This window comes from Anser anser (genome assembly GCF_964211835.1).
Source record: "Anser anser genome assembly, chromosome: 1".
Classification (NCBI taxonomy): Eukaryota; Metazoa; Chordata; class Aves; order Anseriformes; family Anatidae; genus Anser; species Anser anser.
Genome location: NC_139720.1, coordinates 235,323 through 262,451, shown reverse-complemented (window position 1 = coordinate 262,451; position 27,129 = coordinate 235,323). Strand labels below are relative to the sequence as shown.

At 59.8% G+C, this 27,129-nt stretch overlaps 1 protein-coding gene across 10 annotated transcripts in view; it reads right to left on the bottom strand.

Annotated features, from left to right (window-relative positions):
* The window catches only part of SHANK3 (SH3 and multiple ankyrin repeat domains 3), a 389,687-nt gene extending 363,182 nt beyond the window's left edge, over nt 1-26,505 (bottom strand). For 3 of the 10 annotated variants that reach the window (XM_083835495.1, XM_083835501.1, XM_083835494.1), the window contains exons 1-3: nt 25,633-26,052; nt 15,936-15,985; nt 2,258-2,546 (exon numbers count right to left, since the gene is read on the bottom strand). In XM_083835495.1, coding sequence (XP_083691621.1) covers nt 2,258-2,509 — 252 coding nt within the window. In that variant the 5' untranslated portion in view covers nt 2,510-2,546; nt 15,936-15,985; nt 25,633-26,052. Of the gene's footprint in view, nt 1-2,257; nt 2,547-15,935; nt 15,986-16,983; nt 17,380-24,538; nt 24,631-25,632 lie in introns of those variants that run through there. The other 7 variants (XM_083835500.1, XM_083835499.1, XM_083835493.1 and 4 more) reach the window with 6 other exon arrangements.
* Between the last annotated feature and the right edge of the window lie 624 nt (nt 26,506-27,129).

Here is a 27,129-nt window from a genome sequence, read left to right as displayed (position 1 = left end):
GCTGCAAGGTCCCTCAGGGGTGCAGACACTGACCCCCTGCAAACCTACACAGGGCTGGTGCTAGCCTCCCAGCCACATGGGACCCAGGCCTCCAGGGAGGGCCATGCCACGGCAGAGCCAGGCAGGCGGAACACAGAAAGCTGGGGAAGGACATCTGTGAGAAGATGCCTGCGCCTCAGGTCTCCTCTTCCCTTGCTGCAGCATTGCCAGGGTACGCAACATTGCTGCTGCACCCAGGTCAGGAACTGCCACAAACAGACCACATGCACCACAGAGACCTGGAGAGAGCCCAAGCCAGGAGACAAAGCAGGTGGCAATGCCCTCTCACTACCAGAAACACCAGGGGGAGCATGAGCTGCCGAGGGCCAGTGCAGCACCCTCCGACCATGGGGAGGAACATGACCCAAATGCCTATGATGGGGAAGGGAAATATGGAGCTGTGCCCAAGGAACAGATAAGTGGAGAGGTGGACACCACTGCAAACTGCAGAGTGTCCTCACTGACAGTCCTCGGGCTCTGTCCCACTCTGCATCACACAATGAGGTCTGCGGTGAGGGCTGGAGCAGGATGGGACCTGGGTCCTCGCATCTGCTTGGGAATGGGGGGGGATGGAGCCGAAGTAAGAAGTCCTGGTGTGTCAGGGCTAACACAGTGGAGAAGGGAAGAGGCAAACTTCATGTCCCTGACAGCCTTGCTCACAGCTGCAGCAAGGCTGAGGCAGTAGCGAGCAGAGTGAAGCCCTCCCATAGCACAAGGACTCTCCTCTCCAGAGCAGACTGTCTATCCAGTTCTTCGACGCTAAAAGCAGTGTGGCCTCACCTTCCTCTGCCACTCCACAGTGCCTGTGAGCCTGTGCTGGCAAACACGCCAGCACCTTGGCCCCAGCCACAACACCACCGTTCTCTCATGAGCTTCTTGGCCCCTGCTGCTGCCCCTCCGGCTCCAGGCAGGACCCCCACACTGCTCTCCAAAAGGGGACTCTCCCCACCAAACAGGAGCGGTCTCACATCCCTTAGTAACCTGCACACCCATGCAGCAATGCTCTGCTTGCCCCAGTCCCCTCTGCCTCCTTACCTCCCCCAGCCTCACCCCCAAGGACACCCTTCTCCTGCCCACAGCATCTCAACCCTGAGCTCGGGCTCCCTGCACCTCCCAGCCCATCCCTTCCCAGGCAAGCTACTGCTCTCAGCACAGCACCCTAACAAGCACCCTTCATCAGAACCATGGATATTGCAGTCCTTCAGTGAACTTTCTTCCTGCCCTGACCAGACTCGGCCTCCAAGCACTTGCCCCCAGGTGACCCCAACACCGCCCTGGTCAGTCACAGCCGCTCCCCACAGCACACTGCCTGCCGGACACCAAATGTGCTGCGTGCCAACTACCGCCTGCGCCCCACGTGCTGCTCCACTTCACAGCCACCCCAGCTGACATGCCGCAATGCCCAGTGCCCTCCTGTGTCACACATCGGCTCCTGGCGAGCAACAGACACATGTCCCGCCTGCGGCACCGTCACCACTGCACCGCTGTGCCCACACTGGGGCACCCAGCACACACCATGGCTGCACTGCACCCAGGCTGGACACCTCAAACCTGCCGCGGTCACATCTACGTCCATTCGCCACTCATGCACGCTCACACCTGGCTTGCGGCCCCGCTGCACACGCACACCGCCCGCACCGCTGGCTCACCAGCAGCCATCACCTTGCCCAGCGCTGCGCTGCAGCTCCACGCTCCCGCGGCACCCAGCCAGTAGCGGTGCCAGAGCCAGAGCCGGTTCTGGAGCCGGTGCCGGTACAGGTACCGGTGCTGGTGCTGAAGCCTCCTGCGCTGCGCCCCGCTCTACCCCCAGCCCCGGTGCCCCCACGCCCGGGCAGGCGGCACAGCGCAGCCCGTCCCCGCTGCGCTACCGGCCCCGGGCGCTCCGGAGCGCCCCGGCGGGGATGGGCCCCGAGAGGCAGCGCCGCAGTCCGGCCGCGGGACACCGGGAGCGGGGGCTCTGCGGGGCACCGGCAGCAGGGGCGGCGGGGAGCCGGGCCACGGGGAGCCGGGCCACGGGGAGCCGTCCTGCCGGAGCCGTGGCCGGCCAAGCCCCCGCCCGCGGCAGAGCGAAGTTTGCCGGGCGGTGCCGGGCGGCGCCGGGGCGCGGAGGCGGCGGCTCTCGCCGGTCGGCGCTGGGCTGGGAGTCGGGGCCGGGGCCGGGGCCGGGGCCGGGGCCGGGGCCGGTCGGGGCGCGGGTCGGGGCCGGGCGCGCACTCACCGTCTGCTGGAGGTCGGGGATGCCGATGCGGACGACGATGGCGCCGGGCGCGGGCTCCTCCATGCGCGCCGGGGCCGCCAGCTTGGGGGAGCGGGGCCCGCCGGGGCCCCGGGCCGGGTCGAGCCGCGTCTCCTCCCGCAGGCCGGCGCCCGGCTCCCCGGCGGCGCGGGGCTGTCGCTCCGGCGGCGGCGGCGGCTCTGGCGGCGGCGACTCCGGGCTCTCATGCTTGCTGCCGGCGGGGCTCAGAGGCATGCTCCGTGCGGCGCGGCCGGCACCGGCACCGGGGGCCCTGCGGGAGACGAGCGGTGAGCGCGGCCGGCGGGGACCACGAGGGCACCCCCGGAGGGACCTCGCGCCCCCCGCCCCCACGGACCCTCCACCAGAGCACCCCAACCTCCGCAAAGGGACCTCGTGGGCCCCCCGACAGGGCTCCCAGCGGGGACCCCCACACCACACACAGGCACCCCATGCAGGGACCCGCACCCATCCCACACAGGGAGTCCCATCTAGAGGCCCTCGCTGGGGAACCAACCCCACCATGCAGGAATCGTGTGGGGACACCCCCAACAATAATCCTTGTGTCAGGGACCTTGCAGAAGAGCCCCACGCTCCACACAGGCACCCCCTCGGGGACCTATTAAAGGACACTTGTACCGGGGAACCCCCAACCCACCACGCAGGAATCTTGCAGACTCACCCCCTCCCACAGGTAGCTCCACTGCAGGGACCTCATGGGGGCATCCCCCCAACATGGATCTTCATGCCAAGGGCCTTGCATAGGACCACCCCCACCTTACGTGGGAATCCCCATCTCAGGGACCCTACAGAGATGCCCCACCCCACGCAGGGATCCCCACAGGCGGCCTCCTCCCAGCAGGGGCCAACTACCACCACACACCCTGCCCAGGCCCCAGAGCGCAGCGTATCTGGAGGGCCTGCCTGGCTCTTTCCGCATCTTCAAGCGGGGAGTCATGAGGGAGGCTGGACATCAGCAATACAAGCAGCTGCAACTCATGGAGGGCTCCGCACTTTGCCCATCTCAGGGTTTTATAGGGAAAGGTCTTGGTTCTTGCCCTGCAAACTTCATCCTGCAGGTGCTTAAATGCTGCACTCTCTGAGGTCTCCGAGACTCCTGCTCAGGGGCTGTCACCACTCACGATGTGGCTGTGCACACCCGCCAACAGCCAGATTGGCCCTTGGGGTCCAGCCTCCAGCAGCATCTCCACCAGCTCATCAGGCAGTGAACAGGGGCCATCTGCCAGGGGCTCCCCAAACTGGTCTGTGTTTGGACAACAGGATTCTTGTGCCATTGACCTCGTGCCAAGGTTTTGGGAGTGGGAGGATGGATGGCCAGTTCCCCCCCAGGAACCTGCCTCGGTCAGAGAAGCACGTGCACATGGTGGAGTGGTGGCAGGCACAGCTACTGTTAGCTCCAGCTCACAGAGCAGACACGACTGGCCACTGCCACAGGCTGCTATTTTTGCCAGTCCGCCTGCCAGTGAGAACTAGAGACAGGAGGACCCTGCCTGCCTGGCAGGTCAAGTCCTTGCTCCCAGGCAGGGACAGGCCAGCAACTGTCCTGCCAAGAGCAGATGGGATGCTGGGCTGAGCTCTGCAGGACTGTGCATGGGGCTATGTCCGGTCCATCACTGGCCGGGATTCAAAGCTTTAATCTACATGACAATCCTCAAACAGAAATAGCCCCCAAACCACTGAGAGCTGGAGAGATTTACGGTATGGCCTGGATCTGTCCAGGAAATGACTAATGGTGCTTCCTTCAGCCCTCCCACCCTGAGGCCAAGGGACTGCAACAAGGCAGGCATCAGGGAGAGCCTGACTCTTGACAGGCAGCCTGGCCTCAAGCAACTCTCCCAGATGGAGCAGCATCTGCTGCGAATGTCCTGCACCAGTAGAGAAAGCAAGACAGACAGAGAAGGCTGCATCTGCAGACCCGTGCAACTCCATGGCACTAACCCCAAAACTGAAATCATGGGTTGATGATGACAAACAAGAGCATCTCAGGAGCAACTGGCCAGTCTCTGAGCTCCTCCTTTCCTTCCCACACCTGCACACCTGTGCAAGAGATCTGCAGGTCCTGACTGTACGCTGCTGCCTGCCAGGGCAAGGAGCAGAGGGTCAGCAGCTTCCCTTGCAGTCACGGCTCCCCTCACCCCTGGACTCCCAATGTTGCCCTGGCATGGGTCAAGCCTGTGCACCTGCATGGGAGCACACAGTAACATAAGTTTCAGTCATCCCTAACCAGCCCCTTTCTAAGGTGTGACAATACGTTCTTGCCCAGCACCACAGAAAGCCTAAAACGTCACAAGGGGGACTGCCTATGCAACAGCACCTCTCCTGCTGTGTGCTCCCTGTGGCCTGGGAACAGCACCCTGGCAGGGAACTGGGACAAGAGGAGAGGCTGGAGTGCTGGAAAGCACCCGTGCTCCCCATCTGGGGTCTGTCCAGGCCCTGGGTAAAGGCACGTTGAAACGGCAGAGCTTTGGAGAAAATGCCAGCACTGAGCAGAGCACGGGTCTGGGACAAAGGCTTTTCAGCAGAAAATGCAAAAGCGAAGGGCTCCAGGCTAGGCTCTTCAGCCTTGAATCAGGGTCACAGGGGACAAGGTGGGGCTACCAAGGGGAGGAAGTGGATGAAATGGCCGTGAGTCACAAGCAGCCGAGAAGCAAGCCCCAGCTGAGATCTCTGGCAGCTCAGAAGACAAAGGAGTAAGAGTGGCCAGGAAGGGAGCAGGCAAAACTATCTGTGGAACAAAGGGCAGAGCAGGAAGCAGAGAAGCCAGAGCTGGGAAGCCAGCAGCTGTGGCTGCACGTGGCAGAAGCACTGAGGAGCAGCTGGAGGCCAGGAGGAGAAACCTACAACCATGCAAGCATGGGTCCACGGCACTGCTCCTGGTTGGGCACCAGCAGCCCCACTCCTGTGCAGCGTCTCGGTCCTTGGGGAGAGCCCCGGGGGCTGGCCTGTCCCCACACGCTTGCTGCCCAGCGCAGGGGACACTGCAGGGCCAGGAGATGCAGGGCATGGCTGGCCCCGGCAGAGCTCAGTGCCCCGCAGCGTAAGTCCCAGGCGGGACAGGCACCAAGCAGCAGCAGGGATAGGGACCCTGCAGACTCATGGTGGAATTGGCACAACCCACAAACAGCCCAGAGACAGTGCCCGAGACCTTGGTATCTGCGGCAGGGGAAGTGGGGCTGGGGGACACCGGTCTGCACAGAGGAGGCTGTGCCACCTGCAGGGTCAGGATGGGCAAGCGGAGGGGCTGCTCCTGAGGCCAGCGGCCAGCAGCCAGCAGCAGGGCAATGCATCACCAGATGCACGCAGGGGATGGACGGGCTCTGCCAGCAGCTCCGTCAGGCCTGAATGCAGACAAGGGCTGAACACAGAGCAAGCAGCTCCAGCTTGTGGCCCCTCAGTGGCAAATCTCCCTCCACCTGCCCTGCAGCAGTACTCATCTCAGCCAGTGCCTGTCATTCGCTGCTATAGCTCTGTTCGATTATTGCTGTTCAATTATTTTATTTCTTTCCTCTTTTTCTGTCTTGTTATTTCAATAGAGGGAGAAATTAAATGCTCCAGATGGTAATTGTCAGGATTATTCTTGCTTTTTATTCCAATCTTCTGGTACCTCATTAGTTCCCAATGATGTTTCAGATACAACTGTGAATGACTGGAAAAATGTGTTGGCCACCCCCACCCCTGAACTCCATTACAGACTTGCAGAGTCATTCACATTCATTTTCTCTTATTAAATCAACTTCTCTGCCGAAAAAAAAAAAATCACTTATCTTGAAAAAAAGATATAAATTGAGTATCTTAGAAATTATAATCCGAAGAGTCTTATTCCAACACCAGGAAAAATTGATGAAAAATCATCAAAGAGAGTTATAAAATCTTCCAGGAAGATTTTATAGTGACAGGAACAAATCAGTAATGCTTCTGTCAAAGAAAGTCACTCCTCACCAGCATAGTAGAGCTTCCCACGTGTCAGCAGGAGCACCAAAGATGACGTTCGGAACAGAGCCTTTTATTTGGACTCCCAAATACTCTGCAACAGCCCCGACAAGAGGTTGTGAAGTACAGCTACCTTCACCTCTTTTCCTGAGAGGAACAGTGTTCCCTAATCACCAGCCCCTCTCCATCACTCCCAATGTCACAATCTGAAGTACCGCCCCTGCCACCACTTACACATCCCACCACCAAGGGCAACCGTGCCACAGGGACTCTCCCAGGCCGTGCTGCTGAGCACCGCTCTGACGTTGTCACTGTTACTCCCCCAAGAGCTCTGGCCCCCTGCATCACCCTTGCTCGCCAAGGAGGGCCCTGGAGAATGCCCAGCCTTGGCACAGCAGTGGGACCCAGCAAGGGCTGAAGAAAACAAGCGGCCTCAGGGCATGGGAAGGGCAGGAAGGGGAAAACAGGGCACAGGACAGCAGGGGGTGCAGCCCAGACCGCTCCTGGGATGGGGCAATGGGCTGCTCCAGTGGCACCTCCAGGGAGCCGGGCAGTTGCTGTCCCCCCGCCCAGCTGGCAGGGTGAGCAGTGGTTGCCAGAGGAGCCCAGGGAGGGCTGCAAAGACCCAGGCCCGCTGTCAGTCAGCACCAGGTCCTGCAGCCTGGGACAAGAGCCCAGCTCCCTGCAGGGCCACAGCTGCCCAGTGCTAGGCTGAGGGAGGGCTCTCCCTGTCCTCAGGGCTAGGGCTGGCACACACTGGCACCAACTCTGAAACCCTCTTTCCAAACGCTTTCCTCCAGGCCTCCTCTCACCTTCTCTCCTCTTCCTGGAAAGCTGTTTCAGACCTTTCATTGCTGTTATGGTTAGCAATGGCCTAATTTCTAGCCCACACAAGCATGGCTAGTTTACCCTATTCCTGCGTCAGCATTGTCTGCTAGCCTGCACAGCTCTTCTCCCCTCCCCTGTTTATGCAAGTATTTATATACATCACAGACAGCAACTCGAGCCACACTACAACTTTAGCCTGTTTGCAGGCTAAAAAAGTGCTGCTTATGCGGTCTCCTCTTGCATGGCAGACCCCTAACCCAGAGACACGGGGCTGCAGCACTTGGGACAATGGCAGATTCATGAGGGGCCCCAGCACATGTGGGGTCCCAGTCCCAGGGACTGCACCAGTCACTGGCTGGAGTCACACTCAGGGACACAAAGCAATGCACCTCCAAAGGAGCCCTCTGCATGGCTCATGCCTTGCTGGGCTTCAAAGCCGTTGTCACCCCCCCATGCACCACAGAGAGGTCTCAGCTCCGGCCCATGCAGCAGTCCCACAGATTCAAACAGTGTGCTAGGGAGCGCAAGAAGCGAAACCAGGATAATAGCAGCTGACACCTCAACAGCATCAGCAGCTACCTCTCCACACCAAGGGAGCACTTACACATCTCAGCACGGGCACAAAGTGGAACCACCTGAGCCTTCCTCTGCAGGGCTTGTTGGCCATCCAGGAATCATGGCCAGACACCTGAAGGAATTAACTTCTGCCCAGCCAAACCGACTGGCAGAAACCTGCAAACACCAGTCTACTGTAGCTAGCAATGAGGCCTGCCTGGGATGGGCAGGCTCCCCCTGGCTGAATCATAGTTAAATTTCCTCCCATTCCAGGGCCTGCTTTCCCATGCACAGCAAGGCTTTCAGCACTGCTCAGGCTTCACCTCCACTCTCATGCCCAGCAACACTGTGATTCCTGCAGGCCTGGCCCTTAGAGGAATAGGCAGACATGTCTCAGAGATACGACACGTATGGAGCACCTGGCTCACCATGTCCCTAGGCTTGCCTGTGCCTGGGGCATATCACAGGAGGCTGCAGATGCTGCTTTCTAGCACAAATGCCACTTTCCTGGGGGAGATGGCAGGAGCGATAGCTCATGCAGCATCCCAGGGACTGGGGACTTCTTGGTGCTGGTCTATGGGAGAGACATGCACACTCCAGCTGTGCCCCACAGCCACACACCAGGGCACAGCCTGTACCAGGTCCTGGTGCTCCAGGGCCCCCATTGCAGCACAGGGTTTGTGGGTGGGGGCACCACCATTGCAAGCAGGAGCTAGGGGGAGACCCAGTGTCCTGCCAGGGGATCACTACTTGGTGGGTGTGGAGAGGAGCACACAGTGCTATCACTGCTGGGAGCGCTGGGAAGAGGCCCCACGCCTTGGGGCTGTCACAGTTGCAGGGGAGAGCTTCTTGTAGAAGGCCCAACAGGTACACACTTCAGGTTAGCACCCAGAGAGCTGCTCTAGGGACAGGGCAGCACATCCACCCACCTGCACTGGGAACAGGGCAGCAGGTCCATCCGCACTCCCCCTGCCCTGCCAGATCCATGGCACAGCCGCAGAGCCCCAGGCTACGCTCGCCCCTCCAAAGCCCGCGGCTGGCACCAGCTCCAGCAGCCGCCACAGCTCTCCCGGCTCCGCTCCTGCAGCAGTACCAAACCCAGCCCCGGCGCCTGCACGCCTCATCACCCCTGAGTCCCCGCAGAGCTGGGGAGCCCGAGGTCACCTTTAAGAGCCCTGCTCAGAGCCCAGCCCTCCCACACCACCGCAGCGAGTCAGCCCTCACCTCAAAGAACTGGGGAGCGTCCGCTTGCGCCTGGCTGGCGATGCCCATGGGACAGGCAGTGCCGTTCGCTCACACAAGCTAGTTACTGATTTACCAGGGGCGGCTGCAGCTGCAGCTGGAGCGTGCGGTCGATGGCCGCAAGCGCTGCGGAAGGCTTGGCCTCCACAGGGGGGGATGGGGCCAGGGGGTACAGCGCTGCTCAACCCCACTGCAGGGCTGAGCGCAGCACGTTGTGCAGGGTGCTGGGGCTCCCACAGGCCACCCTGGGTTGGTCACCTGCTGCTGTGCCCAGGGCCTGCCCAGATGCAGGGCACAGCAGAGCCAGAGCCGTCCTCATGGCTTGCCTGGGCACGGGCTCTTTGCCATGGCTCCGTCCCAGTCGCGCATGACAGGCAGCACAAAGCAGCCTGCACCAGCTCAGCCTCTTCCTTCACCGCTGTTGCCCATGTCCTCCAACAATGACCCAGGCACCAGCGCGTCCCCGCCCCATGTGGGCAGGGGCAGGCACTGGATGCAGCCCCATCCTCAGTCCGTGTTGTGACAGGCTGGGCTGCATCCGCGCCCACCCCATGCTGGGCTACAGCATGTGCAGGATCAGCGCCATGCAGGTGCTTTGTCCCAGCAGTGGCTTTGCACACCAGCTGGGAGGGCTGCTTGCTCCCTCCCTCGCTGGCGGGCAGGTCAAAGTGGGGTGGCAAACCTAGCCGTGCTCCCTTGCTGGGTGCAGCTCCCATCTACCTCACCGGCAGAGCTGGCAGGGAGGTCAATGCCATCACAGCCCCTCTGACCTGTCGCCACAGTCTCCAGCACAGCAGAGGAGTGCTGGCCACCCTGCCCTCGCCTACTAGGGCTTGCTCTTCACCTGTGCCCAGCAAAGGGGTGACAGCACATCCAAGAGAGCTCTCATGGCATCTCCTGCACCAAGAGCAGAAGGCCAACCTGCACAAGACGGGGACAGCCGCCAGAAGGAGCAGAGAGAGGTCTTCACTCCAGGGAGCTGAGCAAGGGAGAGTACCTGGCTGGGTGACAGGAGCACAGTATATGCTTGCAGTGGCCCCAGATGGAGTATTAAGATGCACGGATTTAATGAGAGAAGGGAGAGGGCAGAGGGGAGAGGGCACGGGGAGCAACGCTCATTGATCAGCCTGCCTATGGCCTGTGTCCTACAGGGCTCAATGGGTAATTCTACTGCCAATTGATTTTCCTTCTCTCAGCCTGCCAGGGTTACTGGGTCACTGGGGATGTGCAGATGATTAAAGGGCGACTCCCGCAACAACTGGGATTGGACCTGCTGCACCAGTGCTGGCTTTCCCAGGGCAACAGCATTGTGGTACAGACCCCAGTGAGGAGCAGAAAGAAAAGGAGCAGCATCTGGCACCAAAGCAGTGCATGCCCAGGAACACCGGAGCTCACCTGTGCCTTAGTGTCCAGCACAGGGCAGGGGAACCTCTGAACTGTCCTTGCACGGTTGTGTGGGTGTTGGAGGCAGCTGCAGTGCCTGGAGGTGGCAATTCACAGGGGATCCCTTCTGCAGAGCCCTTGGGCAAGAGGCTTCGGTGCCATGGCTCCCAAACATTGTCCCTAATAGCTGTCCTGCTGTCCCCTGCCACATGCACATAGAGAGGCACCAAAACCTTTGTCCATGCCTCTGTGTGGTCTCTGAAATCCAGGCTTGCGTCACGAGTACATATCTCCACAGTCTGCTGCTTGCACCCTGGCTACTTCCCCACCCTCTTTGAGCCAGCTAGGTCCAGGTCTGTCATAAGAGCAGCTAAACCTTAGGCAGTTTGAGGTTTGGGGCATCCCAGACTCAATCCTTGGGCTCTGAACCATTGACAGCCTCAGGAAGAATGTCTCTGTGCAGGACTCCAGGTTCCCACAGCAGCAGCAGGATGTAAGCAGCTGCCCCAGCCATGGCCAGCACCACCAGGAGAGAGCCTACGTGACGACAGTTGCTTGAGCCCCCCTAGCCTGGCTCAGCCCCGGATAATACAGCGGGGAGAACCACCTCCCAGATGTGACCTCTCCCTCTCCGACTGCTCTCCCCAAGCTTTTCCCCATCAGAGGAGATGGGGCACGTCCCCATTGTTTCCTGTCCCACAGCCCCCTTCCACATCTGTCCCAGTTCCCGGCAAAGCATCAGGGGCTGCTGTCTTTCCTCCCTGGCCGCCCTCACCTTTTGCAGTGCAGCATGTGCTCAGTCGGCATCACAGGCGCAGCGCCCCAGCCTGTCCCTGTGGCACACATGGGATGTCCCTGACCTAAGGGAGGGACAGAGCCTGAAGGAGGGCGGCAGTGGCTGAAGACCTCAAAGCCTGCAGAACCTACTGCCCTGTAATGCAGCTGGAATCTGCGGGCTCTCTGTGCCACGAGGGCAACTCATGGGAGCTGGCACTGCTCACGCAGGGCACCAGGGATGCAGTGGCTGCTGCTCAAACAGGGAAGGTGTCCCCAGAGCCCCCTCCCCATGCAGAGTCTGCTCCAAGCCCATCCCAAGGGGGTGTCTGCTTCCCTGCTGGGCACAGAGCTGGGCATAGGCAGTACACAGCCAGTACAGCCCTGGGCCCTCCAGGTCTGCAGAGCCCAACAGAGCCCCTGGTGTGTGACAGTCGTCACAGGAAGGCACTTCTGGAGCTGGAGCCAGGCAACTGCTGCAATGAGAACAGCCTCACCCAGAAACACCGGCATCCTGGGGGTTTTGCCCCTCCTTCCCCCCATGCAGTAACTCCAAGCACCAGCGGTGCGTAGCCATAGGAACATCACTTAACACAGTCACCTTGGTAACCACAGCTACACGCTCTCACGAACACGTGCAGGGCCCTGTGCACCCCGGTCGGGGTCCCCTGATCCTGCACCCACACAGCAGCCTGCTGCCCGCCCAGCCTGCAGGTCACGCAGCTGCACAGCACCAGCAGGGCCGGGGACGGACCTGTGTGCCAAGAGCCCCACTGGTGGCACTGCACCACCCTCAAAATGATGGGAACACCTGGAAATCACCCTCGCAACCAGAGCAGGGAGTCAGAGCCTTGCAGAGACCTCTGGACCAGTCTGGCCACAGACGACTTTGCCTGGAGGTGTGCACTGGACAGAGCAGTGTCTCCTCCTGTCCCACAAGTCGCTGAGCCTTCACCAGCTCCTCGGGCAGAGCCAAGAGCATAAGGACCAACCCCACACACACAGCCCCCCGATGCAGAAGAGGAAAATGCCTGGGTTGGATTCATGTGAGGACGCAGCTGAGAGGGACAAGACCCCAGTGCCTGACCCACCACAGACAGGCTGTCAGAAAATGCAGCTGTTCCCTCCATCTTCCCACACCACCCCTGGGCACAACTGCACATAAACACAGCCCACAAAGGTGGTACAGCCCAAGGACAAGTAAATCTGAGTGTTAGGTCCCCACACCTAGCACCCTCATCTCAGCAAGCACCTCTGCATCCCTGCAGAGTGGGCAGCAGCACAGACCCATGGCTGTGCAGCCAGGCAAAACACCCAGTCCCTGGGCGCGTGGGCAATGCCACGGACCAGGCTGAGCCAGCTCGCCATCGAGCACTGCCCTGCCCTGCAGGCACAGACGTAGGGCTGCACAGACACCCCAGCTGCCCTGTACCTGTTGCAATCTCCACTCTCCTGGCTCCAGCTCAGGAGCAGCACAAGGCAATGGGAAACAAGAAAACCAAGAACCTCCAGGAATTACACAATCCCTGAAGCAACCTGGACAGCCCCACGGCTAGCAGGACTGACCCACCCTCCCGTCACTGCCACTGGGGAGGCCCATCACGATCCCCCTGGCTCAGCCTCACCAGTGATGGCCTGGGCCTAGCCCCAGCACAGCCCCACGCTGCACTGGTGCCCCACACTTGCTGGTGTCCTGCCCACCCCCACTGACACTCCAGGCCCCAGAGGCAGATTGCAGGGCGCAGGGCTGGAGGTGCTGCACCCATGTCTGGGATGGGGGGTGTACCTGACCTGTTTCCAGGGACTCCGTGCTGCCCAGGTGCAGCCGCTATCCAGAGCCAGAGCCAGTGTCGGGGAGGATTCCACCCCAGAAAAGCATCCTGCCTCTGCAGGAGCCCGGCGTGCGCACTGATCAGTCAGCCTGCACTCACTACTCGCCTTCTCCTGCTTAGCTCTGGTAATAGGATAACGCTGCCTCCATCTGTTTGTCTGGGACTGAGAAGCTAATCGCCTCCTTGGCATCCTCCCCTCCCCACATCCCTGCCTCCAGCCCCATCCCACCCTTCAGAGCAGTGCAGGGCAGAGCTGCTGCACTCACAGGAGCCAGCAGCAGCTGGCCAGGCAGCCATGCCAGGACAGATCCAGGCAGGACTGAGCCAGACTCCAGGCTCAACGGCAGCCTCCCTGCGTCCCCCAGGCATGGGCTCCTGCTGTAGCTGGGGAGGACAATTTGCTCCTTTAGGGTTAGGAACAAAGCCCTGCAATGGGGTTCGCCTTGGCCGAGCCCAGCTCCACAGGGCCCTGCTCCCACTGGAATCTGCTGTGTTGCTGCTGAGCAAGGAGGAGGAATTTTGTCCAAGTGAGAGTGCTGCCTTCTGTGGAGCAATCTGTTGGAAGCGTTCAGAAATGATGCTGCCACAGCATTCAGCTTTGGGCCCAGCAAGTTGTGGATGCACTCTTGGAGCAGGAAGGACTGACTTCATTGAACTCACAAGCCAGTAAAAGAACAGCTTGGAAAAATGTCCACCTCTCAATAAAAGCACAATTCAAGCCCACTGCACACATTTCAAGGCTGCACCTGCCCTGCATAGGCAGCCAATGCTTAGGCAACTGGCACAGCCCTACAGCTTTTCTGGAAAGCACCACTCAGGGCACAGCCACTCCCCAGCCTTGAGCCACCCAGCACAGCATGGCTTAGCACAGTGTAGCACGGCACTGCATAGCACGGCACAGCGCGGCACAGCGCAGCACAGCACAGCACGGCGCGGTGCAGCACAGCACGTCACAGCACGACATAGCATGGCATGGCACAGCAACTCCCCTGTACGGAAGCACGTAGTGTGGCCCACGCAGCACAGCCCATGCAGCACAGCCCACCCCTGCACGGAAACACGCAGCACAGCCCACGCAGCTCAGCCCACGCAGCACAGGCAGCCCTGCACAGGCAGCCTGAATTAGCTGCAGGATTTACAAGGTGATGTTGTAGGGGTCCTGGAATGAAGCTGCAGTCTGTGAAAGAGCCCGCTGAAGCCAGACCCATGCTCAGAAAAAGCACCTCAGTATTCTTGTGCCTTAGTATTTTACTTTTCCTTTGTCTCATCCTCTGGTTTCCAAACCTTTACACTGAAGCCTACACATTGCAGGCTGCACGCCACAGCTCAGCCTGCCAAGTGCACAGGGCAAGAGGGCTGGGTGAGCCTGGCAGTTCTTGAGCCCCAGCCCCACAGAGGTGTCCATGGGGCCTGTGCGTGCACTGGAGTCCTGCAATTCTCAGTTCGCCCCTTCCCCAGGGCAGGACTTCTGGGATGTGTGCACGGCAAATACCTGCAGTGAATGGGGCTGGCAGGAGACAGGGGCAGAAGCTGGAGTCGGGCTCCCCTGCAAGCCCCAGCACTTCTTGCACTGGTGCATGGTGAGCAGTAGGTGGGAACACACCCTCAGGGACGCACTCCAGGTGTGCACACCCAGTGCACAGAAACAGCATCCACCAGACCCTCCAGTGGCAGGAACCAGCTGGTGCTGTGCCTAGTTGGCGCTGGGGTCCTTGCCGGCCACTAAGAGACCCCATGGGAGACGGGAGGGAGAAGGCTGCTCAGAGGAGCAAACAGGAGGGGCAGGGCAGAGACCAGGGCAGGAAATTGGGTCTCTTGCCAAGCAAAGAATGGAGAGAGTCAGCCCCAGACCACGAGCAGATACTTGTCATTTGCTGTCTTCCATTCCTAAAGGACATCTCTCCCCTGCCTTTTCCCAGCTGGGTCTTACAGCTCAAGCTACATTTCCACCAGCCATGGGCTCCCCAGCACTCCTCCCTGTGCTTTCTCTAGTGCCTCCCTGTCCCTGGTGTAGCTCTGTCTGTCCTTATATAGCTCTGTGCCAAGTTCTTGCCCTACCACAGTCACAATAAGACACGGCTACATCCCTTCCCTGCCCGCATCCATTCAGTGCCCTGGGAGGAAGCATGCACCCCTGACTCTTGTCCTGGCATCCTGGGGTAGGGGCATCCACCACTGCTTTGATTCTCCTAAGGGACAGGAGTTCTGGCACCCATCAGCAGTGGTGCTGCAGGTTAGCCATGCACACATGGTGCTGGCTGGCCTCACACCATGGCTCTGCAGCCTCCCTCATGTCAGCCTGACAGCAGCCATGGAAGCAGCACCAAAAGCCTAAATTTCTCTGTGTGTCCAAAGAAAATGCCCTTCAGAGCACACTGCATAGTCCCCCAGAGCTCCCACTGAGATCTTGTCCTGCCCTGTAGCACAGCATGCACACAGCACCCAGTTCAGACACAGCTGTGGGGTGACATGATCCCACACCAGCCACATCAGCTATGGGGACAGGCAGCGCTTGCAAAGGGTTCAGCTTCCTTAGGCAGGGCAGGAAAAAGCCCCATTGCATGAGTCAGCATCTGAGTAGCCAGGGCTGGAAGAAGCACTCACAACAGTGAGATGACCAGGAGCCTCCTGTCCTCCAAGACCAGTGGTACTTGCCCCAGTCAGTGATGCTATATCTCAGCTGGATGGACCTGGGAGGATTCTGTGAGAGATGGCGTGCTGGATCCCAGAGGGAAGGGTCTGGGCGGACCCTTTCTCCCCTTGTCTTTTCCTTTTGATATCTCCTCAAGGCACATTTATGATGTGATGACCTACTCCTGACTCATAACTGCTTCTGCATCATTTACAACCTGCCTGAATGCACCCTGTTCCCTTCAGTCTGACACCCTCCATCCTTTTCCAGCCCTCAAAAGCCCCATTTTTGCCCTCAAGTCCTCCATGCTGCTGCTCAAGAGCACTGGCCAGGTCTCCATCCCCAGTGCCCCAGACAGGTCATGCCCTCCCAGGCAGAGGCAGCAGGGCCCTCACCAGCCTCACCTCCTGCTGGGAGGCCCAGGGCATTTCCAAAGGCAGAAAGGGAAGAAAAAAACAGCATTTACCTGAAACAACTGTCACGGGCACAGGGTCACAGCACTCCCTCTTCATCAACCTGCAGATAACAGACAGCAAGGACATTATCAGTGCAATGCACCCCATGAAAGGCCCCAAGCACGCTACACCTATGTCTGCCCAGGGAGAGCTGGTGCAGCCTCAGGACAGCAGGGAGATGTGGAGACCCTCCTAGGACCTGAGTCAGGGAACAGGAGCATCCCAGAGCAAATCCACAGGACAGCAGGGAGAGCAGCAGCGTCATCCACGGCTTGCAGCAATGCCCACTGCCCTGCTGCACTGGAGCTGCCCTGCCCCGGCCTCCTGCCCACATCGCCAGCAGGGGACCTGAGGGGCTCCCTCCACACCCAGGCAGGCTAAGGGACCGGCAGCTCCACATCGCTGCTGACAACGCAGCATGGGGCAAAGTTGTGTCTGAGGGCAATGCAACTTCCTGAAAACCACGGGCAGGAGAGCAGGGAGCTGGCACAGCCGTGGGTCAGCAGGACTCCCTCCCACATGCCTCTCCCACTCCTCAGCAGGACTGAGCCTGAGAGCAGGGGCTGGCTCCAGACCAACACCAGCTATGCCAAGAGCCAGCTCCTCTTTTTCAGGCACCAGCCCCAAGGCACCTGCAGAGCCTACCTTCACAAGATCAGGAAGGAAGTTCACCAGGCTAAACTCAGAACAGTGACAGGCAGCCAGGAGAGAGCAGAGTGTTTCCATAGTGCCTCTGCTCTCCTGTGTGCTGGAAATGTGCATGCTCTCTATCCTTGTTTCTCATTAAAGATCCTTTCTGGGTGAGTGGCTGAAATGGCTGCTCTGTTGTAGAAAATTAAAAATGTATGACTTGGGATTTCTCGGAGTACGCTTGTTGTGCTGCAGCTGGTGTCGGCAAGTGCAAGGTGCTGTGGGGGGGGAAGGGGCCGCAGCAAGGATCCCATTTTTGCAGAGCACGCGTGGTGCACCACGCAGGCAGCTGGGTGCCACCAGGCTTTCAGCATTTTACAAGATGTATTCCATTCAACTGGCAGAGGTACCACAGGCACTGCGATTCACCTGGAAAACTCAGCGGCTATTGTGTGCCTCTGTAAAGTGACGCTGCTGAGGTCACCACGCGGCCTTCACACGATGCTCCGGACATAGCTGTTACCACCCTGCTGACCTCTCTCCTGAGAAAAGCTCACGGGACACCTGTGCTGCTAAAACAGAGGAAACCTACTGCAGCAGCTTATGTCAGACCTAAACAAAGCAGCACAGGGCACGCACGTGTCCTGCTTGGACATGCATCGGCCGCAGTGAAAGAAGCTTCTCTCCCATCCCTGAGCACTGGGAATACCAAGGCTGGGACAGGCAGATGCTGAGGCAGTGGACTGCCGTGCCCATAGGAACATCAAACCTGGATGAGCCCAGACTTGCAGGGCTTGGGGCCAGAGGGGTGACACTACACAGCCTCCCGCCCACCATGTACCATCTGAAACCCCTCACTGCAGCACATAACATGGCTCAAGGGCACACAGCAGCCCCAGCCCTTGTGCACCACTGCTGTCAACACTGCAGGGAGACTCGTTTGCTGCAATTAGGACACTTGGACAAAGGGTTGTGTGGTGCTGCAGAGCAGGAGCTCCCCACCCACCAAAGGCACTTTGTGCAGCTCATGCCCTCACTCACCCTGCTGCCTCCGGGCAGCCTCAGCCCCGGGACACAGTGGGTTTGGGCTGGAGCTATACAGCATGGCTACGAGTCACCAAGGGTAGCACAACGCCGACACCCGTCACACCTGGTGGCCCAGCTCCACACCCTCTGGGCGTCCACATGGCTGTTGGACAGGTGCTTAACCACACCACCCAGCCACAGGCAGCGGTCTGGATTGTGGGAGCCTTCTCCAGCAAGACCACACCAAGGCCTCAGGTTGAGGCTGCTGCTTACCCAGCCAGGGCACAGCCCAAGTAGCTATGCTGGGGACCCAGGGCTCCACATTTGCACCCAGCCAAGCACTCCGTGCACTCTTCCACCATTCCCCTGGGACCAGGAACACTGCGGCACTGCAGGCAATGGCTGGGAGCAAGACAGGCAACAGAGTGCTTGGGGAATGAGCGCCTGAACAGCTGTCCTGGGTGCAGTGGGGGTACCAGGGCTCCCCAGGAAACTGCAAAGGCAAGGGGACTCAAACAGGAGGCAAGAGTGGCCAAGGGACTAGGAAAAGTGTCATAAGAAGAGAAAGGAAAGAGCTGGGATGGCTGCCTTAAGAAAGGAGGCAAATAAGAAGGAACCCAGATAAAAGGCTGTAACATCCTGAACAGTCTGCAGAAAGGAGACAACGTTTCTGCTCTTTTCATCTTGCAGCTTAAGGGCAATGGAAAATACAGTGGAACCTCGCGCTAAGAAAGGAAATGTTCTGTCACAAACCCATAATGAGACAGTGCAACTCACTGCCACAGGAAGCCCTTGAGGACCAGAGCTTTGCAAGTTTCCAACCAGGTCTAGATGTTTCTATGGGCAATGACACCAGCAACTCAATCAGTGGCAGGAAATCTGGCATGGATGTGAAACCCCATTCTGCAGGGCTCCACCGAGGCCTGCTGACGGTGAGCAGGATCGAGTCTCACATGGAGGCAGCTGGTCTCCACCTTCTCAACACGGGGAGCCTCTGCTGCTTCCTCTGCTGCCTCGGGCAGAGTCAGAGATGGGCTAGGACAGCAGGGCTGGCCCCAGAGGGCTGTTCCTAGCTGCAGAGCGGTACTCAGCACTTACAGGGATCTTGTTCCATCTCCAGCACGACGGCTCTTCCTCCCAGCTATCCTCTGCACCTTCATCTGTCCACCCAGCCTCCACAACAGACCCAGGCCAGCATGACCACCTCCTGGACTCGTCCTGACACCAGCCATTCAAGCATTGTCTTTCTGTCCTCCTGTGACAAGGGCCCAGTGCAATGTTGGCCACATGAGCACGCATCCTGTAATGTCAAAGCACCAGTTTGCACAGGAAGCAGCTCGGGAGCTAAATTAAATCCTTATAATACGAGCATCTCCTCCCAACCCTGATAACAGGCAAAGGAGATTTATGAGTTTATTATTGGACCTGATAAATTAAACTCTTCACAGAGGAATAAATTATGCAGATGATCTGCAATGTGTTTAGACTGTAGCTTGTACATTGCCAGTATCTGAGCCCTCCCAGTCCCTGAGGAGTCTGCTGCCTGTGCAGCCAGAGGGACCTTGTTCAGAGCACCAGGGAGGCTGTCCTGTTGTTGTTCTTGCTCACAAATGGCAATTCTGCCTTTCACCGGTCCAAGTTTGACTCTTACTGTGAATGTCCAGACTTCCTGCTTTTCGTTCAGCTTCTTCTCTTTCAAAGATAAGAGAGCTCACAGTGATCTCAGCAGCTGGTCCCCAGCAGTCTAACGAGCACGACATGATCAGAAGTGAAGTTAGCAGAAGTAAAACTGTCCCCAGGACAGAACTGGGAACTGGGAAGCATCTGGAGATTCCTGCATCAGGAGGGCTGTGGGAATGTGTCTGCATGGAGAGACATCCATAGGGCTATGATATGGCAAGTGGGACTCACAGAGATGCCTGTGATCAGAGTTCGTGCAGAGAAGACCTGCCCATTTCTGCCTGCTGAGATGTCCCAGGGCCCTGGCCCCACAGAGGGACAATGCCGCTTATTCCCTCTCACATGCATGCTTGAGGACGCATCATCCTTGTCATCCTTGACATCTTCTGCTCCAGCTGCTCCAGACAAGATCTGCAGGCAAAGCTTTCCCCAGCAGTGGGCAGCCACGAACCCAGGGCCAGGAGATGAAGAGCCACGAGCAGATACCACTGCACATCTCCATGCAAGCCCAAGCCCAGCCACTGCTCCGGCCATACCCACAGCCAAACTGCCACTGTGCCAGAGCCCAGCCTAGCACAGCCTGATGCAGCACAGATGCTCCAGGCACCCCAAGGGCCTGCAGGACTCATGCAAGAGGTCAGCAGGCAGGCAGGACGAGCTACAGCACTACCATCATGCCCTAGCAGGCTCTTGTCACAGCCCCAGGGATCTGCAACCCAGTGGAAGAGCAGGAGTGTCGACAAAGGGGTATGTCCTGCAGCCCGAACCCCAGCGTGATGCCCTGTATCCCCGCAGCATGCCGGGAGCTGTAGTCCCTTTCCACCAAGGCCAGGAAATGTTACATCAGGCTGTGAGGAGGTCACTGAGCCTTGCGCTGAGCTTCCCATGGGGAAGGCCCCAGCCAGCGCTGAACAATAGCGTTGGGGCTGAGCGCATACGGGGCTGCTGCTCTTCCTGCCATTCTTTGCACTCCCCTGAGGATGTCTATAAAAAGCAGAAGGATCCAGACCAGGAAGTTTAAACCACTCCTTAAATCAGCCACACAGACCAGCCTCGCCCAGGGTGGTGGAGCCCCGTGGTCCCTAGCTGGGGAGACCGTAAGGAGGTGTGACACAGTCCAGGACCAGTCAGTTCTGTCCTGAGGAAAAACACAGCCCTAAACCTAACTGCACTTCGGGTTTCTCTGTGCAAACAAGTCCCAGCCAACTGCCAAACCCACCCCTGTCTCTCTGCTGCTCTTGAGCTCACACAACCACCCACCTTAGCATGAAACTGCAGCCCAAAGAGTCACCTCCTTCCAAAGGACCAGCACCTCAAAGCAGCAGCTGAAATACAAAATGCTGCTGGGCTGGAGCACAACCACCAGCCCCACACTGAAAGGCTCATGGCAAGTTGAGGTGCAAGAGGCTGCTTGTGGGGTGAACACCACGCACACGTGCCAGCGGCTCAGCTAGGCCCAGCTCTGCCTGGGGGGAAGTGCTGGGATGAGAACAGGCACCAGTGGTCCCTCCTGCACCGTCCCAGGCACTGCACAGCCCCATGCCCCTCCAAAGTCACTTGTGCGGCCACAAACGAGTCTTTATCCAAAATCCAGAATCATAAACTCACAGAGCTGCTGCCAGGGAGTGAAGAATACGTCGCAGCCAAAGAAGATCTTTCAATATTTAATGATAGATGATCCTCCTCATCGACCTGCTTCTTGGGTTACAAAAGTCTCCATCCACTCTGCTCCCCACAAGAAGATGGGCAGCCTGGCTGTTCAGTAGTGACACAGACACCTGATCCCCTAAAAGTTTAGGCTGATCCTTGAGAGACTTCCACAAAGCCAGCGCTGACTCCCCCTTCCTACGCTACCAATGGGAGCCAAGGCACTCAGAAGCCAGCGCTTGTGCCTGTTGTCACAGTTACAGCAGCTCAGCTGCATTTAGGAGTGGGATGGCAATTTACTCTTTGTGCTCGTTTTAGCTCCATGGCCTCCCCTGTGACAGGTCTGCCATTGCAGAGGGGATCCCCGCCCCACAGTTCTGCTGCCCCTGGGGCAGCTGTGCCCCCTCTGTCCCCAGTGTCAAGGGCAGAACTGGACCAGCAGGTCCCAGCATCCAAGCTGGCAGCGCTGGGTGCAGTGCTGGGAGGAGGCAGGCAGACTGGGGCAGGGCACAACCGATCCTATCCTGGCTCTGACGGCGCCAGCTCGTTTGTTCCCCTCTCAGCTCCTTCTTATCTCCTGCGCCAGCAGGCAGGAGCCCAGAGCACTGCTCGTGACATTACCTTGGGCTGTGGCTGGTCCCTGCCACTCTGAGGGCCTGAATGCAGCCAGCAGAAGCGGCTCAACTCCATCACAGCCACACATGCCCCTGCCCGGCTTACACAGCAACATGCCCAGTGCTACCCCAAATGCCATGGCCAGATGCTGGCCTGGCTCTGCAATGCCCCACAGCAGCGAGACGCTGTCTGCCATGCTGCAGGGCAGGACCTGCCTGCAGGCAGCCCAAGGGCCCTGTAGTCCCGCCATCAGGGAACCTCACCCCGCTGGGCACCCCAGCTCCACGCACACCTTCCTGCTCTCCGCAAGACAGGGAAGGGAGCCCAGCCTGCCAGCCCTGCACCCAGCCTCAGCCTGCTGCCCCATGCACCCCACACAGCCCCACGCCCTGCCCCACACCTCCCGTGTGGAGACAGCAGCAGTAACAATTTTTATCTGGCTGAAATCTCAACAGACTATTCTGTAATGGGCTGCTTGTACATGTGCACTTTTATAAGATAACAGTGGTTTAACTAAACGATATGGTACAAAACACAGAGTATAGATTATTCATTATCAAGAAAATACCAACAACATCAAGAATACTTAGGTGTTGTGTGAATATTTACATGTTCTAAGCTGTAAAACAGAAAAAAAAAGATTATCTAAAAAAAGAACCTTGTAATATCCTCCTTTGTGCCCTTTTTCCCCCTCTCAATCTCTGTTGCCACATGCACAAGAACTTTGTAATGAATCTAAGTGTTAGTTAAAAATAAATAAACTATGGAAACTTGTTATGCATTGTCTCCATTACCTGTATGTCACTATTGAGAGAGAACGACAACAAAAGCGTTGAGTGAAATTTATGAATTTCTGGTGGAAAAGGTCCCTAGCATGTAAGAGCCATCCCTATTCCCACTCAGTTCCCTTGCAAGCCCAGCCCCAAGCCTCAGTGCCTGCATGCAAGCAATGCACGCAAAATGTGCTGCATCTCACGCACAGCCATACAATCCCAAAGATTCAAGCTCACACTCACACTCTCAGGGTGCAGGCTCTTGTGCAACATCCACATTTGCAAGGGCTGCAGCAAGCACTACTTGGCCAGCCTAGGAGACACCAGCCAAGAGCAACTGCACATCCCAGGCAAAGACACCTTCTGGGGCACCTAGGCCAAGACAAGAGCAGAACTGTGCCAAGGTCATTCCCTAGCCCTCATCTCCTCTCCTTGCAACCCAAGGCTCTGGCACAAACACACTACAGCTAAAAGAGCAGCTGGTATGCTAACACAGCAAGACATTTGCTATAGGCATGGTTACACAGCTAGCCTCCTGTTTGACTATGTTTCTCACAGATGCTTGACAGATGTAACCCTTACATCACTGAAGCCTTTGAGGATCCCTGTCCATAGGCATTAAGGCAAGAAACAGAAGGTACAGTTCCTGTTTAAATCCTGTTTGCTTCCAGGGCTACCGTCTCTTCATTCTCACATCCTGATTCACACAAACACGGACACTCGTGTGTACCAGTACCTGTGCAAATCCAGCTCTGGAGTTTCCTGCTTCCTTGACCCATTTTTAGAAGAGGAGGAGAATGGCAGACTCCCATTTTTCCAGCAGTTCCCCAAGACATCAGGGGGCAGGCCAAAACTGCAAACTGAGGCCCAGGCACAGAAGCATGGCCACATAAGTCCCGCACACAGGACTGTACAGCACATCCTGAGTCTAGAGGACAGCACATTATCCAGAAGAGACTGGGTTGGAGATGCCTGACTACACAAATTGTGCTTACATACTGACAACAGAACACATGGAAAAATGGTGTGCTGAGCATCATGCACAGGTATGTGCAAAGCCCTGGGTGTGGATAGGCTCAGTTATACGCAGGTACGCAAAGATCAAAAAGAGACGTGTTACAAAAACAATGATGTGCCCTCACCAGAAGTAACCCTGCTCTGTTTAAATGCTTCTGGACCATGCCACAGGCATCATGGTCCCTACCCTCTGAGGCACACTGCGCCTGTGTGCATGATACCAGAAAGCAGGGCTCCCGTTCCCCAGCACGTACACCCAACCATAAATCATGGCCCCTACTTCCCAGCACGTACGTGTCACTGCAAACCATGGCATCTACCCCCAGCTACATTCAATTCACTGCAAATCACAGCCCTTATCCCCCCAAATACGCCCCCACTACAGCCACAGACCCTCCTCTCCAACCTGCATACCCCGTAGCACGTCACAGCCCTCGCTCCCCAGCACAGGCACACCAGTGCCAACGACAGCTCCTGTCCTTAAGTGCTGGCACCCTAGCGCAGCCCATGATTCCTATCCCCCAACACCTGCCACAGCAAACCACGACTGCCACTCCATGTCCCAATACACAACCCCACGCAAGCCACAGCCCCATTCCCCGGATCATTCGTCCAGCCGCTCACCGGTGCCCCTAACACCAGCACGGACACCCAGCCACAAACCGTGGCCCAGATTCACCGGCGCAGACGCGCCAGACCGCACACCGTGGCCCCGTTCCCAGGGCATAACCCCACCGCAACCCACGGACCCCACGAGGCAGCGCGCTGAGGCAAACCACGGCCCCCGGCCCCCCGCCGCGCGCCGCGCCTGCCGCCGCCCAGCGCGGACGCCCCGCCGAGCGCCGCGGCCCCCGTCCGCCCGGACACCCGGCCCGCAGCCCGCGGCACCCGCTCCCCGCAGACGAGCCCGCGGAGCCACGGCTCCGCCCGCCCACGGACCCGCTGCCGGCCGCGGCTCCCCCGCGCCGCTGCCCGAGCCCGCCGGGCAGCCCCGCCGCCGCCCGCCGCCACGCGGAGCCGTCCCCGCGCGCGCCACAGAAGCGCCCCGCGCCTCGGCCGGAGCGCGCAGCCCCGCGCCCCGGGGCGCGCTCCGGGGGCCCAGCGGCGTCCGCGAGCGGCGCCCGCCGCCCCCGGCCCCGCCGCCGCCGCCGCCGCCGCCGCGGGCTCTCCGCGCGCCCGCCTCGCGCCCGCCCCGGCGCCGGCCCTGCCCCGGGGGCCGCTCTTACCTGCGGGGCGGCGGGCGGCGGGGCCCGAGCCACCATAGCCGCGGCGCGGCCGGGGGCAGCGGCGGCCGCCGGCAGCGGGAGAGCCGCAGCGCGGAGCGGGCGGGGGCGGCGGGGCGCGGGGAGGATCGCGGCGAGCGCGGCGGATCCTCCGCGAAGTCGGCCCCCGCCGGCGGCGGTGGGGCGTTAGTTTAAGGAGTCGTCATGGCGACGGGGAGCCTGTGCGCGGGGAGGGGAGGGCGCCGGGGAAAGTTCGCACACGGCGCCGAGGGTCTCCGCCCCGCGCTCCGACGGCCGGCCGGCGCCTGCGGCCGCCGCGGTGCGGGGCTGCCCGGCTGCCCCGAGCTCCGGAGCTCCCCGCGCCTGCCCCCGCCCCCCGTGCTCCCCGACCCCCCGGCGCTCGGGCTCTCCGGGCCCCCGGTCTCTCCCCCGCACCCTCCGGCCCGGCCCCGCCGCTCCCGCCGAGCCCGCGGCCCCCGGGAGGTGCCCGCGGCCAGCGGCAGCCGACGTGGGCGGGGAGCGGCGCTCCCCGCCGTGGGGCACCCGCCGTGGGACACCCCAACGTGGGGCACCCGCCGTGGGGCACCCCAACGTGGGGCACCCGCCGTGGGACACCCCAACGTGGGGCACCCGCCGTGGGGCACCCCAACGTGGGGCACCCGCCGTGGGGCACCCCGCCGCAGCACGGCCGCGACCCCGGCATTGCCGGCTGGACGGCGGCAGTGTGACAAACCAAGAGCAGGGCAGCGGGTACTGAACGCAGACACAGCTGCACGACCCTGCCCCACAGCCCTGCCCAACGGCCCGGCCCCATGCCGCTCAAAAGACCTGCCCCAGGGCCCAGTCCTGTAGCTCTGCCCCATGCTGTAGCCTGAACACAGCCAAGACCCGTGGCCCTTGCTGCCAGCCCAGCCCCACTGACCCCGCAGCAAAGCCCTTGGGACAGCCCATTCTGCACCCCAGGGTGAGAAACCAGAGCTGCCAGCGGAACCTTCCCTTGCCCGGGCTGCCCCAGCCCCATGTCTTGGCAGGGATCAGAGGAGCCCCAGCCGCATGATGCTTGGGGCAGCCGGGATCCTGCAGCCCAGCCCCATTACCTGCCGTGGGCCCGCGTGGTGCTGCTCAGGCTGCTCTGGCTCCTGACGCCCTCAGAGCCTGAGCCTACAGGAAACCTGCAGCCGCCGGCTCAGCCCCTTTCCTGCCAGGAAGGGGACACCCCTGCCCCTGCGTCCTGCCAGCTGCCAGCTGGGCTGGGCCAGCAGCGCGGGACGCACTCGCACGTCCTGGGTCACAGCCTGGCCATGGGCTCCTGCGTGCACACACGTGGCTGCATGGGCATAGGTTTGTGCTGGAGTGCTGCGGGATGTTTTGCGTGGCTGGGGCTTGGTGACGCCGTGTACAGCTCAGGGTCAGCGCACACACGCAGGGGTCAGGATGTGCCTCCGCATCCTATCTGGGGAGCCAGGAAACACCTTGCCGGAGCAGAGATTCTCCCTTCCTGCGGGAGCGCCACGGCTGGGAGGAAACCCTGAGAGCACTGCAATGGCAGCAGAGGCTGCAGCAGGAACGGATGGACAATGGGCTGACTGATGGTGCCCAGCCTAGAGGACAGGCTGGGCGCTGTCTGCCCCGGCCACGCACGGGTGGGATGAGCTTGGGAAGGGCAGAGTGTGAGGCTGGACCAGCAGACACAGGTGGAGCTCGTGGCAGTGCGCTGCACGGCAGCACTACGGCCCAGCCTAGCCTTTGCCCGGCGAGCAAGGGGGACGCTGCCCTTCCCAGACAGCTCCCAGTGGGAACCCTCCCCTCCACTTTGGGCCCCCCACCTGCCCAGCCTGGCAGGCCCTCATGCCCCCCATCTGCTGAGCCTTGCTCTCCCCCTGCCCTGGCTCTGTTCCACAACCTCTGTGCAAGTATCAGCGGCACGTGGCCAGGGTGCAGCACAGGGACCCGTGTTTGAGGGGGCTGCGTGGGAAGGAAGTCAGGCAGGCACGCCCGAGTTGCATGGGGACCTGCGCCCAGCAGCTGCACAACCCCACAAAGCAGCTCTCCTGAATGTCATGTACCCTTCCAGGGACAGGCTACTGCATTGTCCCAGGCGGTGGCTCTCTCTCTGCATGACAACTGTCCCACCTTTGGTCAGCATGAGTCACACACAGCAGTCACACCCAGCTCAGGGGTGATGCAGGAGAGGCAGAGCCATCCAGCCAGCTGCAAGTCCTCATGAGGCCCTTCTCTCCGTCCACAGGGCCACTTTCCAGCGTGCCCTAAGACCTGCACTGGCCATAGCTCCTACACATCCCCTCTCCACCCTCCAAGGGGAGCAGGACCCACCAAGAGATGTCTTCCTGCTGCTTCCCAGGGCAGTATTACCACCTCAGAGGCTCAGAAATAGCGTCCAGGCTCTGTCTGTGCCCTTGGCCTGGTTTTGATCATGAGATGTTTAGTTGCAATTCTTTGGGTATTTTTTAGCTCATTGAGGCAAACTTCCCGGATTTCCTTCACAAGCCTGGAGAGCCGAGAACGCACTGTTCCCACACAGCTGACACATTCCCCCAGTCCCATGACTCCGGGCATTTTCAGATTGCTGTGAT